The sequence below is a fragment of the Hemitrygon akajei genome, chromosome 16 (assembly GCF_048418815.1).
Source record: "Hemitrygon akajei chromosome 16, sHemAka1.3, whole genome shotgun sequence".
NCBI lineage: Eukaryota > Metazoa > Chordata > Chondrichthyes > Myliobatiformes > Dasyatidae > Hemitrygon > Hemitrygon akajei.
In genome coordinates, this window is record NC_133139.1 from 58,442,074 (window position 1) to 58,460,124 (window position 18,051).

The 18,051-nt window shown below is 39.3% G+C and overlaps 1 protein-coding gene across 1 annotated transcript in view; it reads right to left on the reverse strand.

Moving 5' to 3' along the window:
* farsa (phenylalanyl-tRNA synthetase subunit alpha) overlaps positions 1-18,051 on the reverse strand; it is a 60,876-nt gene that overhangs the window by 35,690 nt on the left and 7,135 nt on the right. Inside the window, exons 3-7 of the mRNA XM_073068964.1 lie at positions 17,952-18,050; positions 14,886-15,004; positions 8,007-8,099; positions 6,551-6,679; positions 1,921-2,036 (exon numbers count right to left, since the gene is read on the reverse strand). Of these exons, the coding sequence (XP_072925065.1) occupies positions 1,921-2,036; positions 6,551-6,679; positions 8,007-8,099; positions 14,886-15,004; positions 17,952-18,050 (556 nt within the window). The remainder of the gene's footprint in view (positions 1-1,920; positions 2,037-6,550; positions 6,680-8,006; positions 8,100-14,885; positions 15,005-17,951; position 18,051) is intronic.

An 18,051-nucleotide genomic window follows, 5' to 3' on the forward strand; every position in this document is an offset into this window, starting at 1 on the left:
TCATTCTCTTCTACAATTTAAAGTGGTTCATAGAGCTTACATTTCTAAACAGAAGCTCTCCAGTTTTTACCCGAATGTTTCTCTACTTTGTAATAAATGCATCTCTGCTGATGCCTCTTTAATTCATATGTTTTGGTCTTGCCCTACAATTGAAAAGTTTTGGCGGGAAGTATTTCATACCTTCTCTCAACTTTTTAGAGTCCAATTTGACCCAAATCCCCTTACTGCCTTGTTTGGTATCATTGCAAATGAAGATATAACTTTAAATACTCCTAACCTACAGGTTTTAGTTTTTACCTCTCTTTTAGCAAGAAGAGCAATCTTGCTTAAATGGAAGGAGCCTACCCCTCCTACACATCTTCAATGGCTACGTGATATTATGTCGTATTTAAATTTAGAAAAGATCCGCTGCTCAGTCTTAAACTTGAAACAATCTTTTTATGATATTTGGGGACCTTTCCTAAATTACTTTTCCAATCTATAAAGTTTAACAGTGCACAGACTTTTATGTATATTTTTATCTTCTCTTCTTAAGTGAATATGTTTTTTTTCTAATTATCCATTGTCATCTATCAGCTTTTTTCTTTGGTAGTTGGTAGGGGGTTGACTTTTTTTATATATAAAAAAATTTATTTTATGATGTATGACCTATCTTTAAATTTTTGATTACAGAGTGGTATACCTTTATGTGTTATGCTATAACATTTTGATCAATTTTATTACAATATATGAATGTACACAAGTTATGTTGAGATGTATCTACGTGTTGCACTCTGTAAATCTTTTTTTCTTCTGAATAAAAATATTGTAAAAAGAAAAAGAAAAACTTTAATTGATAGTCATATTCAATTATTTTTTCAGTTTAATTTAGACTAATCTTTAAAATGTATTTTTATTTGGAGATACATCACAGTAACAGGCCTTTCTGGCCCAACAGGTCCATGCTCCCCAACTATGCCCAAGTGACCAATTAACCTTCCACCCATACGGACTTAGAATGTGGTAGGAGACCAGAGCACCTGGAAAAAACCCACATTGTAACAAGAAAAGATACAAACTCTTTACAAACAGTGGCAGAATTGAATCTCAGTCACTGTCACTGGGATTGCATTATGCTAACTGCTACACTACCAAGCCACCTGAAATTTAATTTAGTTCATTCTATTTTAACTGTTTTGAAATGTTGAACTGATCTGGGTGGGACTCAGGAACTGCAGCCCAGACCCAGCTGCTCTGCTTCTCAGGACCACTGAAACAGTGAGGGATCCCATTCAACTGGATCTAAGCAACTGTGTCAGGACAGGGTGGGGCCCTCTTCTCATTGTTACCATCACGAAGGAGACCTGTACACAATGTTTTAGGAACAGCTTTTTCTCCCTCCACCATCAGATTTCTGAACAGTCCATGAACACTATCTCACTAATTTGCTCCCTTTTTGCATGACTCTTTAATATATTCCTAGTCATTTATAGTATATTGTATGTATTGCACTGCACTGCTGCCACAAAACAACAAATGTCATGTCGTATGTCAGTGATTCTAAAAAGCAACCCCTGTAACACCAAACCACATCAATCAGGACCAAGTTATATTAAGATAGTAGTTGGTGATGGTTGTCACCGACAAACATAATCCTGTGGTCACTTCACTCAAGACTTTCCAGTGAGCAACAAACATACCAAAGTCTTATTGACCTATTCCTCCAGTCGCAAATTTCAGCTCCAGGAAAGACCCAAGATTCATCACTGAGCAGAGCATGACTACGTGGCAGCTTTCAGTAGCCAGGAAGCCCACATGATAAACCCAAATGGATCTTGACTATGTGGTACCTCTCAGCAGTCAGGAAACACATGAGATGATGCTTTAAATAACTGTAACACTCGCTCTCACATCTCCACTGAACTAGGAGAGACTCCCTACCAGACAGGAAGAAAGTGTCATGCTGGTCTCGGGCAGGATGCTGCTGAGGTTGGAAAAGCGCGTCAAAATTCCAGAATGAACTCTCAATGAAATTGTTGGTCGGCATCTCTGTGAAACTAGAGATTGGGAAAAATATTATAAACCTCTCAAAAGAGAACAGGAATTCTTTTTATCATTACCACATCAGATGCAACATCTTTCTAAATAAAGACAGAACATAGCCAAACAATTAGTATTTTCAAATAAAAATAGTTAGAGATAGAGTCATCATGTAATACAACACAAAAACAGGCCCTTCAGCCCAAATGGTCCATGCTGACCACAGCATTCTCCATGCTAGATCCAGGTGACACATTTGGCCCATAACCCTCCAAGCCATTCTCCTCTGTTGCAACTGTATCTACCTCAACCACTTCCTCTTGCAGCTCATTCCAGGTGTAAATTTACCTCTCAGGTCCTTTTAAATCTCTCCCCTCATATCTTGTATCTGTGCCCTCTAGTTTTGGACTCCCCAATCCTGGAGAAAAAGACTACGACCATCCACATTATCCATACCTCTTATGAATATATATACTTCAGTAATGTCACCTCTCATTCTCCCATGTTCCAAGGAATAAAGATCCAGTGTGGCCAACCTCTCCCTGTAACACGGGCTCTCTAGCCCAGGAAACACCCTCGTAAATCTCTTCTACACCACTTCCAGCTTGACAATATCTTTTCTATACGGTGTGACCAAAACTGTATACAATACTCCACGTGCAGCCTCACCAACAACGTGTATAACCATTCACCAACATGACACAATGAATGTTCCTGTGGGACCACAAAATGAGCCTATGCTTCAAGGATCGGCTAGAAATGTTTTCAAAATAAAGAGAAGTAACACTGGCCATAAATGGCAAATTCCTCTGCCCAGTGATGATCCTTTATGTCTGAGTACTTGCACAGGGAGAGCACTACATAATTGTTTTCAATTAAACAAAAGCTTCTGAATGAACTGGGAAAATGCTGAGGCATTTTGGAAGCAGAGTTAGGAGTGGACTTTACAACTATATTATCCCTATGTGGTGCTTCAGCACAAACCTTGCACAATTAGCTCTCACTTTTTCTTCTATCAGATGAGACATTGCTAAAGTAGAATGAAGCATTTCTGTAGATCTCTGCAAACCACAGCATGAATAGTATTTGAATTTACCCAGAACTGCCATAAATTGACAGGAAATCTGCACTTTCATAGCAGGTGTCTACATACTTCCATATTTGGAATGGAGGGTTATGAATAGTATATGTCAGGGAACATGTGTACCAGCTGCAGAGGAGCCTGGGCCTTTACTACATGAAGGGAAAGATGTATTTTAATATGGAATATTACTGTCATTAAGAATCAAAAGTAGATACACGTATATATGGAGGCTTCTAAACCACAGTCACTCCGATGCACACAAAGATGTAAAAAAAAGGTTCCAGCCTTGAAGTGAAAAGTACACTTAAACAACCTGCTGACATAAGCGCAAGGAAAACAGGTGTACATGCACAAGAACATCTGAAGGTGCCAGGACATGTTGTAAAGGATGGAGATTTAAAAAAAACACAAAGGCACATTGCCTTTATAATAAGAAACACACAGTTTAAAAAAAAGCCCCTTGAGCCCTTTGCTTTTTGATCTGGCTTTAGGACCCTTAACTATTGCTTTCCGAGAATCTAATGATATCACTGGTGTTTTAAGGAGAGCTATTACTCACAAAGTTTCGCTTTATGCTGATGACCTTTTGCTTTATATTTCTAATGTTGAGACTTCATTACCTTCCGTTCTTTCCTTACTCTCCTGTTTTAGTCAGTTTTCAGGATATAAACTAAATTTTCATAAGAGTGAACTTTTTCCTTTGAATAATTTGGTATCAATTAATACTAACCTTCCTTTTAAAATTGTTAAAAATCAATTTACTTATTTGGGTGTAACAATTACTAAGAATTATAAATACTTATTTAAAGAAAATTTTTTTACCCTGCTGAATTATGTAAAAAAGGCACTATCAAAATGGTTGTTATCGTTGATTGGCCAAATTAATTCTATTAAAATGAATATCTTGCCTAAATTTTTATACCTTTTTCAGGCCTTACCTGTTTTTATTCCAAAATCCTTTCTGGATTCTCCTGATTCTATCATATCTTCATATACATGGAAAAATAAACACTCTCCACTAAATAAAGTTCATCTTCAAAAAGCTAAAAAGAATTTAGGTTTAGCTTTACCAAATTTTAGGTTTTATTACTGGGCAGTCAATATACGGAATTTCACGTTTTGGTTATATTATATTAACTGAGAGGACCGTCCGGTTTGGGTTTCTTTAGAAGCTAACTCTGTTAATAAATCTTCTTTCATCTTTCTCGGATCCTCAATTTCTTTAAGTAAACTAACTGACAGTTTTGTAGCTAAACATACCTTGAGGACTTGGGTACAATTTAGAAAATGTATTGATTTATTGAGATTTTCTCTTTCAAGTCCCGTTTTATCTAACTATCTTTTTAAACCTTCTATGACTGATGTAATTTTTAAAGATTGGGATAGACTGGGTATTAAATGCTTCTAGGATTTATTTGTTGGAGGAACTCTCTTTTTGTCTGAGCAGTTGTCAGCTGAACATAGCTTACCAAAAACCCACTTTTTTCACTATTTACAAATTAGAGACTTTCTGCGATCTCAATTACATACATTTCCTAAAAGTCCTGAAAAGAATTTATTAGATGTAATTTTTAATTTGAAACCTTTTCATAATGGATCAATAACTAATATTTACTGTATATTGTTGGGAATGAGAAACTCCTTTAGACAAACTTAAAAATCTCTGGGAACAAGATTTACAGACTTCAATTTCTGAGGAAACTTGGAATGAAATTTTTAAATTGGTTAATACCTCATCATTGTGTGCCCGTCACTCCCTCCTACAATTTAAATGGTGCATAGTGCATAGACAAGCTGTTTTGAAAAATACTGGAAGGAAGTATTTCAAACTTTTTCTGCACTTTTTAAACTAAATTTTAAACCAAATCCTTTGACTGCCTTACTCAGTATTGTTGAAGGAGAAGATATTATCTTGGAGACACCTGATTTGCACATTTTGGCTTTTATTTCTCTTATAGCTAGGAGGGCATTGTTGCTTAGGTGGAAGGATGTTGCTCCGCCTACTCATGCTCAATGGCTAAGCGATGTTATGTCATGCTTAAATTTAGAGAAGATTCATTGTTCAATTTCTGAATCAAGACAAGACTTTCTAACATTGTTGAATTATTTTCAAAATCTTTGATTTGTTATCAAGTACAGATGTTGGCTAATAATATGTTTTACTATATGATAAGGATTTTTTTTCTTTTTTCTTTCTTTACCGAACAGTTTTTCTTGGTAGTGGGTTTAGATTTTTTTGTATAATAAAATTACTACTTTTCAATATTATGATTCAATTTAATTTACATGAATATGGGGTAATGAGACTATAAGTGTGATTCAAATATATTGTAATTGATATATGATATATATCCTCCTGTATTGTGTATTCTTTTTTATAAAAAAAAGGAAAAAAGGTTAGATTTACTATAAAAAAGTAACAGGTTAGGCGCCAGCATTATTTTGAACATAGAACAATACAGGCCCTTCAGCCCATGATGTTGTGCCGCTCTTTAAACCTACTCTAATATCATTGGGTGCCACAGTAGTGTAGCATGATGCTATTACAGCTCGTGCATTCCGGAGTGCAGAGTTCAATTCTGGCACCATCTGTAAGGAGTCTGTATGTTCTCACCTTGAACCACGTGGGCTTCTTCCCACATGCCAAAGATATACCGGTTGGTAGGTTAATTGGCCAGTGTAAATTGTCTTGTGATAGACTAGTGTTAAATGAATGGGCTGCTGGGTAGTGTAGCTCATTGGGCCCGTCCCACTCTGTCTCTAAACAATAAATAAACCCTTCTCTCCACGCAACTCTCCAGTTTTCTTTCATACATGTTCCTATCTAAGAGTCTCTTAAATGTCCCTAATGTACCTGCCACTACTACCACCCCTGGCAGGGTCCTCCATGCAGCCCCCACTGTGTGTAAACAAAAAAAAAACTACTTTCCTCCAATCACTTTAAAATTATGCCCCCTTATATTAGCCATTTTTGCCCTGGGAAAAGTCTCTGGCTGTTCACTCTATCAATACCTCTTATCATCTTGTACATCTCTATCAAGTCACCTCTCATTCTCCTTCTCTCCAAATTTGCGTGGAGAGGAATAAACAGTCGATGTTTTGGGCAAGACCGTTCATCAGTTTCTTTCAGCAATAGTAACAATTGCAACATAGTAACAAAGCTCTTTCTATTTAAGGAAATTCCTGTTTCATTATCAGTCCAAAGATCAGTACACATTCCATCTGATCAGTTCTGATGGGAGGATCTTGACCTGCCTATTCCCCTCCATAAGTGGTGCCTGATCTGCTGAGTTTCTCCAGCATTTTGTAAGTGTTACTCTTCTCTTTATTTACCTAGTTTCCAGTTCCAAAATAGTTAAATTCAGCTAAATAATCACTGCCATTACTTACTTTTCATGCACAGCTGAAAAGGTTAATCTCAAGCCATTTAAAGTATTCAAAACTTACCCCATTTCCAGGAATATCTGTCTAAATTCTGTTCGGACTTTCATCAAGGGATGCAGGTGGCCACACTCTGGAATGATACCCAAGGCATCGAAGTTGTATGGTTTGAACTTCTTGCTTTGCCATGAACCACTGTGAAAAGATAGTACAAAGATGTAACTTTGCATTTGAAATACCTCAGCATTTCTTTCAGCAACAGTAACAGATGCAACCTAGTAGCAAAGCTCTTTTTGTTTAAGGTAATTTCTGTTTTGTTATTAGTCCAAAGATCAGTGCACACGCCAGATTAAGAACTGAGACTGGACAATTTAAGTAGAGAGAAAAATACAATATGCACTATATTACACGGTATTAAGTAGAGAGAAAAATACAAAGAGCACTATGTTACATGGTGTAATGCACAGCAGGCTGATCACACCAGTACACTGCATTGTGTATTACAACTGGATTTAACACTACGGGTTGAAGAACTAATAAAGTCAAAGTTTTTCCAGCCTATTAAAAGATCTGCTTTATTTGTCACACATACATTGAAACATAAAGTGAATGTATTGCTTGCGTCAATGACCAACATGGACCACAAGTGTTGCCATGCTTCCAGCACAAACTTACTAATCCATATGCATTTGGAATGTGAGAGGAAACCAGAACAGCCAGAGAAAACCCATGTGGTCATGGGGAGAACATACAAACTCCTTACAGACAGCACTGGGAATCAAATCCCAATCAATAACCGCTGGCCCAATAAAACCCTGTCTCCGCTTGTGAAACGTTACCATGATCATCCACGATGACCTGGTGTCTTCCTGTCCAACACAATGCATTTTCCAGCAAGGATCAACATCCAGTCGTAGCTGTTTTCAATTCATTTATGAAAACTTAAGTCTCAAGGGGAAAAAAAGATGACAGAAAGGGGATGTAAAAAAAACTATTCAAATATGTTCCACTACTTGCCCTGTGCAAGTTTTGTAACTGCCCAGTTTATCCACACTGGAACCTGTCACAGTAAGACCTATGGCACCACAATCGTAGTGCTTTACAGTACCAGTGATCCAGATTCAATTCACGCCACTGTCTTTAAGGAGTTTGTACATTTGCTCCATGATCGCACGAGTTTCCTCTGGGTGCTCTGGTTTCCTCCCACCATCCAAAGACATACAATTTGGTAGGTTAATTGGTCATTGTAAATTGTCCTGTGATTAGGCTAGGGTTCTATCAGGGGTCGCTGGGAGGTGCGGCTCAAAGGGCCTGCTCTGTGCAAGGGATGCAGAGGAACAGGGAGACATGCAAATCATTATGGCTTCAGCTTCCAGGTATGTAGATCTGTGTTACATTCCCATCACAGGAGATTTATCCTCTGCTGACAATCTGTAAAATAGGTTTCTGCTTTTGTCACAATGTTCTGAATATGTATTTACTGTGAATGGAAGAATCTTATTTGATATTTCTGAGATCTTACTTGGCTATCATCTCTGGAGTGAGATCAGTGTCTTGTTTGACCACTTTAGTACTGAATGAACTTCCTTTAGTGATCCAATAGGTCTTCATAGTCCTGCAAGAAAGCACAGCAATACAGTTACAAGAACGTAGGTGAACCCCACCATTCCACCAGCCAAGCTACAGAGAAAGAAATAAAAGGAACAAGACAACTTGCACTTATCTCTCACTTTCACGTAAACTGGAAAATAAACTTGAACTCATGACCTCAGATGTGTCCTATAGTGTATTATTTACATCAATGTTGTAAAAATATTTATTCACATAAAACTCCTACCCTAATACTACAACAATCAGAAAATGTACTGTAACACGCTGTAAGGTTTCACTGCTAATGTAATGTTTCACTGTACTGTAATGGCTTCTCTGCAATGTTCTACTGCTAAGGTAATGGTTTCTCTGTAGCAGCAATGTTTGGGTTATGACTAGAGATAACGGGGCATGTTAGCCAATGAGCAGGATGTTGTTCTTTCTTGTGTGTCTGGGGGCCAGGAATTTGCGTTTTTTTTTTTGCTGGGGAGAGATGACACGAATGGAGAGAGTTGGTAGACAGCCGGACGGTATGGACTTGGAACAAGGGTCACGAGGGTCCGAAGATCAGCGACGATCAGAGGAGGTCGATGGTGGATGAACAGCCTTATCCGTGAGCTCCAACATTGCACATTAGACTGTTTCTTGAGAATGGGCCCTTTCGTTTTTTTGTTTCTTTACTAACCATATAGTCAAATTAAGAATCATAAAGCTCAATCACTTAATTGCATATTGTGTACTATTTGTTATTTCGTGATACTGATTTATAACAGGGGACACATTGCACAGCATCCACCCAAACGAGATTTCTTAAGTTTGGCCGGGACGGGGGCTATCATCCCCTATATTAAGCTGCTAGCCGAACTGAGAGTTACATACTTTGAAGTTTATTTTAAAACTAATCACTGGTCAGAATACCAAGCAGAATCCCTTGACAAAGCATATGGCAGCTTTTCTGACTTCTCAAAAGGCGACTGGCACTTCAGTCAATATCTCATCCAAAAGCAGCATTGGTAATAATCCAAGCATCAGCCTTGTGTCCTCATCAGAGAGGCTTCTGAACTAACAACACTGTAACTCAGGACAGAAAAGTGCCACGTGAGGAGCACAGATTTTCCATTTAGCATGGGCATTTAGAAGTTGGGTATCACTGCTGACTAAAGCGCTGCTGAGGAAAACATTCCCGCTGGCTCTACATATTACCAAGTTATTATTCTGTGACCATTACCTGCTTCACTCACAGCTTCTTCATGCATCTATGAATGGGCTCTTGGGTGTATAATTGAAACATAAAATTGTTCCATTATCATGCAAAGCTCATTTATCATGTTAAAAAGCTTTGGTCATGTGAGAATTTTTTAAAACATTCAGTACATGAGACACACATATCACCAAAGCCAACAAGCTCAGAAGGGAAACGCAAGCCTTCAAGGTGCAGCAAGTTAAAAGACAGGAAAAGTGTCAGCTAATGTTACATAAAGTGCATGAGGCACACTGAAAGGATACACATTGTATCAAAAAGACAGGCAGGTAGGCAGGAAGTATGGGACCAAATCCTCAGAAAGACCTGACATAGAGTCCTTATGAGAGGAGTTAAGAAACTGCAAGGATAACAAGACACTGATGGGAGTTTAATATACAGTATCCAGGATGTGGAGTACAAATTACAATGTGAGATAGAAAAGGCATTTAAAAGAAGCAATGTTACGATAGTCATGGGAATTTCAATATGCAGGTTGATTGGGGAAATCAGCTTGGTGCTAGATCGCAAGAGAAGGAATTTGTAAAATGCCTAATAGCTCGCTTTTTAAAGCAGCTTGTAGTTGAGCCCCATTAAGGGAAAGGTAATTCTGGATTTGAGTGTTATTTAATGAACCATATTTGATTAGGGAGCTTAAGGTAGGGAGCTTAGGAGGGAGTGATCATAGTATGATAGAATTTATCCTGTAGTTTGAGAAGGAGAAACTAAAATTGGATGTATCAGTATTACAGTGGAGTAAGAGAAACTACAGTGGCCTGCAAGAGGAGTTAATTGGAAGGGGACACTAGCAGAGAAGATGGCAGAACAGCAATAGCTGGAGTTTCTGGGAGCAATTCGGAAAGTGCGGAAAAGATACATCCCAAAGATGAAGAGGTATTCTGAAGGGAGGATAAAGGACTGACAAGGGAAAGACAACATAAAAGCAAAAAGAGCAAAAAGTAAAAATTATTGGGAAGGTAGAGGATTGGCAAGATTTTAAAAACAAACTTAGGAGGCGGAGCTTAGGAGGGTTAATGGCGCCTAATGGCGACTCCTTTGCTTGCATCTTTGGAAACAACTCTATTTCCATCTTTAATATCTCTATTTTTCCCTTTCTCTTTTGAAGACCCTGACTTGGAGTAACATGCTGACTATAGTTCTTTGTGGGAATGGGACCCGCTCTCGGGATTTCACAACTGACATGCCAAGGGCACAGCCTAAGAGCTCCGCTCACCTTTGGAGGACTGAGATTTCATGGCTCTGGAGACGGGAAGGGGGTTGGGGGTGAAATCGGAGGTCGGTTTCCGAGCAGATCGGTGTACGCAGGAGATGGAAGATCTAAGGCTGTGTGCCCAGAGACCTGCGATCTTTGGGCACAGAGCTCGGAAAAAGCAACACAATGGACTTTTAACATTGTAAACCAGCAAGTTGTTTGTTAAGTCTCCCCTCTCGCTGTGAAACGGAGACACCTCATTCTCCCCTATTAGGGAGAGAGAGAACAAGTGGCATGTCGAACGCTGGGTGAACAATTAATCTTTTGGAGTACTGCAAGTCTTGTGTCTTTGCTGTTGCCTTGCTTACGCTTGAGTGCTCGGTGGCAGGTGCCAATGCTTTTTTTGCCATTTGGGGGGGGGGGGGGGGATTGTTGCTTACTGCCACTTATGCTCTGGAGGGAGGGGAGATGTAGGGAGAGACTTTGGGATTCTAATATTTAACTGTCATTCATTCTTTGGGGGCATTCTGCTGTTTTAATGGATGGTTGCGAAGAAAGGTCATTTCAGAATGTATATTGCATACATTTCTGACATTAAATGTACCTTTGGATCAAACATATGGCAAGTAACACACACAAAATGCTGGAGGAACTCAGCAGACCAGGCAGCATCTATGGAAGAGTTGGAAGAGTACAGTCAACATTCAGGACTAATGAAGGGTCTTGGCCCAAAATATTGACTGTACTCTTTTTCATAGATGCTGTCTGGCCTGATGAGTTCCTCCAGCATTTTGTGTGTTTAGCTTAGATTTCCAGCATCTACAGATTTTCTCGTTTGTGATAAGGCAAATAAAAAAGCCATAAAGAGAGACAAGATGAAATATGAAGATATAGTAAAAGAGAGACAGGAGTGGATAGCGGGCTACTGGAAAATGATGCTGGAGAGGTAGTAATGGGGGACAAAGAAATGGTGGACGAACTTATTAAGTATTTTGCATAAGTCTTCACTGTGGAAGACTAGCCGAATGTCAGAAATGTGAGAGTGTCGGGAGTAGAAATGAGTGTTATGCTAATATTAAGGAGAAGGTGTTTCGGTAGTTGAAAGGTCTTAAGGTAGATAAGTCAGCTGGACCAGATAGACTACACCACAGTTCTTAAAGAGGTAGCTGAAAAGACTGTGATTTGGATAAAGCAATGATGGCTTTGTGGCCACGTTTGCTGATGATACAAAAGGTAGGTGGAGGGCCAGATAGCATTGAGGAAGCAGGGAGCCTGCAGTAGGACTTAAGACAGATTGGGAAAATGGGCAAAGAAGTGGCAGACAGACTATAGGGTAAGGAAGAGTGTGGTCGTGCATTTTGGTAGAAGGAATAAAGGCATGGAATATTTTCTAAATGGGGAGAAAATCCAAAAATCAGACATGCAAAGGGACTTGGGAGTTCTTGTTCAGGATTCCCTAAAGGTTAAGTTTCAAGATGAGTCAATGGTAAGGAAGGCAAATTCAATGTTAACATTCATTTCGAGATGACTGGAACATAAAAGCAAGGATGTAATGCTAAGGCTTTATACGGCATTGGTCAGACCACACTTGGAGTATTGAAAGTGGTTTTGGGCCCCTTATCCAAGGGAAGATATGCTGGCTTTGGAGAGGGTCCAAAGGAGGCTCATGAAAATTATCCCAGTAATGAAAGGGTTAAGATGTCAGCCGTAATTGATGGCTTTGGGCTGTACTCACTGGAGTTTGAAAGAATGGGAAGTGGGGGTGAAAGAGCAGGAGAATTTCATAGAAACCCAATAAATATTCAAAGACTTAGATAGAATGGATGTGCAGAGGGTACATCCCTCTGCACAGAACATCCTTCTCAGAACAGAGATGTGGAAAAATTTCCTAAGCTAGGTGCTGAATCAGTGGAATTCACAGACACAGACGGCTGTGCAGTCCCAAGTCATTGGCTATATTTACGGAGGTTGACAGGTTCTTGATGAAAGGATACAGGGAAGATGCAGGAATAGGATTGAAAGGGTTAGTAAATTAGCTATGTTCGAATGGCAACAAGTCTCGATGGGCCAAATGGCCAAACTCTGCTCCTATGTTTTAACGTTCCCAGACTGCTTAGAAACTTAATTGGTGGTCGCCTCAAGTCAATCATGACTGGTTGCGGTTGAATATCTAGTCTTCAGCTCAGTTACATTGCGCTGCTGAAGATGTAAGAGCCCAGTATGTACACCCTGGGTGAATATCTCCCCACCACAATAAAGACTTTCACTCATAAAACTCCCTGTACTTGACACCACTTTGCCCATGGTGTCCACAGAAGCTTTTTAAAGAAAAATTATATCTAATTTGCCCTATCTTTCCCACTGCCTTGTATTTCATCCCATTAAATCATTTATTGTATTTCTTTTGAAAGAAAAGGATTCAAACACACTTTGATAGTTCATTTTTCTGTAATTCTGCACTTTTTTTTAAAAAAAGGATTTATATTCAAGGAAGGGTTGCATTTTCTAATCTACTGACACAGGTAGAGAAAGGCTACAATATGACATCTGCCATCTCCAGAAAATAGCTTGCAAGACAGCTTCTCACGTCCTCAATTTCCAAGTCCCTCATTTCTTCTCTTCTTTCTCCCCATCAAGATATTCCAATATCTCTCCTTCCTCTCTCCCCCAACTCCTGCCATCAATTATTCAATGTGTTCTTTTGTTAGAGATGGAGCCCCTACTGGAGGAATGCCCAAGGTGTACAGACATATAACACAATAGATTTTGTAGTTCCTGGAAATCCGGAGAAACACACATTATACACTGAAGGAACTCAGCAGGTCAGGCAGCATCTATGGAGAGGAATAAAGAGTCAATATTTCGGGCCCAGACCCTTCATCAGGACGTCTTGGCTTGAAATGTCAACAGTCTATTCCCTTCCATAGATGCTGCCTGAACTGCTGAATTCCTCCATCATTTTGTATGTTATAAAAATATATATTCTTTTTTCTCGACCTAAGAATGTTTTACAGCCATGCAATACGTCTTGAAACTTAATCAATGCTGCTAGACGTTTGCAATTTGCTCACAGCAGGCTCCTATTAATAGCAATGTGTTGGTAATCAGTGATCAGATAACCTGCTGTAGTTATGGTAGTTAAGGGATAAATAGTAGCCACAGACATTTCGTTCTGTTTTCTCAAGCTCACCTGAAAAGCAAGATAGGGACTCAAGTGGTGTCACATTTTGTAATATAACACCTTACAGCCATTGTTCTGTACAGGAATAGCATGCCAGGCTAGGTAATGAGCTCAAAACCTTTTAATCCTGGATGCCACGTGTGCAATGAGAAGCTATTAGATATGTGGCAAAACATATTTTGAAAGCTCATAAACTGCTTTTGCTTTTATATATAAGAAAATTTTGATGCTTTGGTTCATGAAATGTGTAGTTTACAAGTAATCGACAGGATGTTTACCTTTTTTGAAAATACCATTAATGGACAATAGAAATTTCATTGCAACTGTTCAGAGTTTGGATTGAACTCACAACCAGCAATGTTTGCGGCTTCCATCTCTTAAGTTAAAGAGAAATGTGTCTTACAAGCAGTAGAAGTCCCTTTGTTCCAGAATACTAACAAAGACCTCACCATGGTCTATGTCCAATCTCATCTGTTTTCCCGAAATACACCACCTCATTTCATTTGGTTTAAAATCCAAGTTTTACAGCGATTTTGCCTCACAATATCACCCTGTAGCCTAAGTCTGCCATCCACACAGTCAACAATTCAACCAATCTTAGTGTTATCGGTGAACATACTGATCATACATCTACATCCAAAGCAAGGATAGATAAAGAAGTAAGAGCGTGCTGTTAAGAACTAGAAAATGACTGGATGGAAAGACCCACCGCTGTACCCAGAGAATGTTACCCAGGTTTTCTGTGTTTTGGACATGGACTATAGACTCCCCCCCCCCCCCCCCCCCAGTGTTATAGTTATTTATATTCTGTGTTTTTCACCTGATTTTTCTCTTTACTGTGCGAGAAGGTGGAGGGGGACTTGGGGGTCGATGCGCCTGTTCCATCTTTGTTTATTTTTTGTGTTGGGAGGAGGGACTTGGGGGTGAATGATAGTGCTGTCATCCTTATATTTTTTGGCTTCATGACTACCTGGAGAAGAATTTCAGAGTTGTATACATTGATAATAAATGAACCTGTGAAAACATAAGCTGAGAGGAAACTTGCAGCATGTAAAAAGCGGTGCGCCGGTTTCCAACAACATACAGGTTAGTAGGATATTAGTCACATGGGTTTATTTGGTTGACATGGTCTTGTTGGGCCTGTTACCATGCTGGATCTCTAAATAAAAGGACTTACACCTCACTGAGCAGCTTCCTCTTTTTGAGTTCATTCTTCTCCTTCTCCTCCAAGACACTGTCTTTTCTGTCCTGGACCAGCAGCAACTTCACTTTGACAGAATCTTCAATATGATCCATCTGTCCAGGAAAGGAGAGTACATCTCAGAAAAGAAGGACATGGTACTTAAAGGATCAACTTAGCTGGAAGTGTCCAAATGTCTTTCAGCTTCATACAATTATGAAACTTAAAATATATTTGGACAGATGCATGGCTAAGAGACTGTGAGGCTAAGCAAAACCAAAGAGAGCTTTTTGACTACAGGTGGATGAAACAGAGGTCCATGACCCAGTCCTCATCAGAGGATCAGAGGTGGAGAGGGTCAACAACTTTAAATTCCATGGCAAAATCATTTCAGAGGACCTGTCCTGGATCCAGCACGCAAGTGCCATTACAAAGAAGCCTCTACTTTCTTAGATGTTTGTGAAGATTTGCTTGTCATCTAAAACTCTGACAAATTTCGATAGATGTGTGGTGGAGAGTACACTGACTGATTGCATAATGGCCTAGTATGAAAACGCCAATTCCCTTGAATGGAAAAGTCAAAAAATGTAGCAGATACGGTTCAGTCGACCATGAGTAAAGCCCTCCCCGCCATTAGCCTACGTATGAGGAACACTGTCACAAGAAAGCAGAATCCACCAAGGACCTCTACCATCCACGCCATGCTCTCTTCTTCCTGCTGCCATCAGAAAGGATATACAGCAGCCTCAGGACCTACATCACCAAGTTCAGGAACAGTTATTACCCGTCAACCATCAGGCTCTTGAAACAAAGGGGATAACTTCACTCAGCTTCACTCACCCCAACACTGTTTCCACAACCTATGGGCACACTTGCAAGGACTTTTCATCTCATGTTCTCAATAGTTATTGCTTATTTACTTATTATTATTATTGTTTGTTTTTTCCTTTTTACATTTGCACTTTGTTCTCTTTTGCACACTGGCTGCTTGTCCATCCTGTTATGTGGTTTTTCAATGTATTTCTTTATATTTACTATGAATGCTCCCAAGAAAATGAACAGATATGGTGACATATATGTACTTTGATAATAAATTAATTTTGAACTTTGAAGAAAGTTTTATAGGCTCATGGGACAAGTACAGGCAAATTGGATGAGCTCAAGTAGGCAACTTGGTCAGCATGGACAAGTTGGCCAAATGGTCTTTCTCAATGCTGTATCGCTCGATCAGAACAGCATTGGTTATTCAAAACTATTATTTTATATCAATTTTGCTGCTGAATAAGTAAGGTCATAGTTCACAGCACCTCTATTAGCACCTCTGAAAGGCAATGGCTGCTGTGAAATAGATTAAAAGTTATGCATCATTATTGCATTTAATTGAATCAAATGGCTTATAAAATCGCATGGAATCACAAGTTTATAAAGTAAATACATAGATATGCCTGAGTGAACTTGGTTTAAAAAAAACTCCAACAGAGGTAATCATGAATAGATTGTGACTTTGTGCAATCCAGAAAAAATGGCTTTAAGTAGAAAACCTTTGGTTTTGAACTAAATTGCTACTCTACTTCTCCTGTCAAAGGGAGTAGAGGGCTTGAAAAGTGGACATCTGCTAGGAAAACTCAAGAAGTCAAGAAGTCCTAGAGTTGGGATAATATCCCTAAGCACAAGAGATTCTCAGATGCCAGAAATCTTGAGCAACGCACACAAAATGCAGCAAGAACTCGGCAGGTCAGGCAGCATCTATGGAGGGGAATAAACAGACAGCCAACTTTTCAAGCCAAGACCCTTCATCAGGCCTGGAAAGGAAGGGGGATGAACTTGCTGAGTTCTTTGGGCACTTTGTGTGTGGTACAATATTCCTCCTAGTGTTTGGATGAGGTCTGCTTTTGTCCAAATCTGTTCATGGCATAGCTACCCAAGATAGTTGAATAGTTTAATGGACAAATACATTTCATAGTGTAAATTCTAGCAATGTTAAAAGTACAATTTGATCGTGTGTAGTTGCCATGCTATTAAATAGAATAGGTGCACGCAGACAAGTCAGTGGGCAAAAAATCTGAAGGAACTGAGATAGTCAGGCAGCATCTGATGAGGGAAATGGACAGTTGACATTTCAGGCTGAGAGTCTTCATCTGGACTGTCAGAAAATACAGTCAGTCAATTCAATAGGGAATAACAAGGGAGCACCTGGAAAAGCAGTAACCAGGTCATCCGAGCTTTGTTGGTGACGTGTATTACATGTTGTAGTTGTACCAGATGAGGCTGCCCTGAAGTACTGTGTAAAATTTTGGTCACCCTGTTATAGAAAAGACCTCTATAAGCTGGAAAACATGAAAAGATTGACAAGAATGTTGCCTGAGTTATAGGCTGAGGTTGGGTATCTAGGACTTTATTCCTTGAAATCTAACAGACTGAGGGATGATCTTATAGAGATGTGTAAAATCATGAGGGGCACAGATGGGGTAAAGCACAGACTTTTTCCAAGGGAAAAGGGAACTAGAGGCATAAATCTAAGGTGAGTGGGGAAAGATTTAAAAGGAACCTGAGTTCGTGTATACATTGAACTATACTTATAAGACATGGATAAGCACATTGGAAAGGTTTTGCAGGTCACAGACCAAATTTGATCAAATGTGATTAGTTTAGGTGGGAACCTTGGTTGGCATGGATGAATCAGACCAAAGGGCCTGTCTTGGTGCTGCATGACTCTACAATCAATGGAATGTGTAAGAGACGTTGGTAAGCAATTAGGTTTAAACACAAAAAGGGGTAAATCCCTCTGTACAGACACTAAAATAGAAAAACAACTGAAATGGGGCAAATTTTGAACAGGGCAGACACTGATGGAAACACTGAGCAGTTAATAAGTATTTGAAAAAAAGTTAAGTTGTTGGGGTGATCAATTCATTGTTCAGGAGATATCCCAAATATATCTGTGCCTTAATTCTATGCACAGCTCTTGTTACCACTACGTTTTGAAAAGAAATGTTCTCTGAACTGACAAGATCAGGGATAACCTTGCACATATTAAACAGTGGAAATCTGGAGTCCACTTACAGCCCTAAAGATCCGAGGTCCACCTTCTGCTTTCTTGTCAATACGGATCCATTTATTAGACATGGCCTTGCTGAACCCCACTTTTCCACTTGAGAGTTTC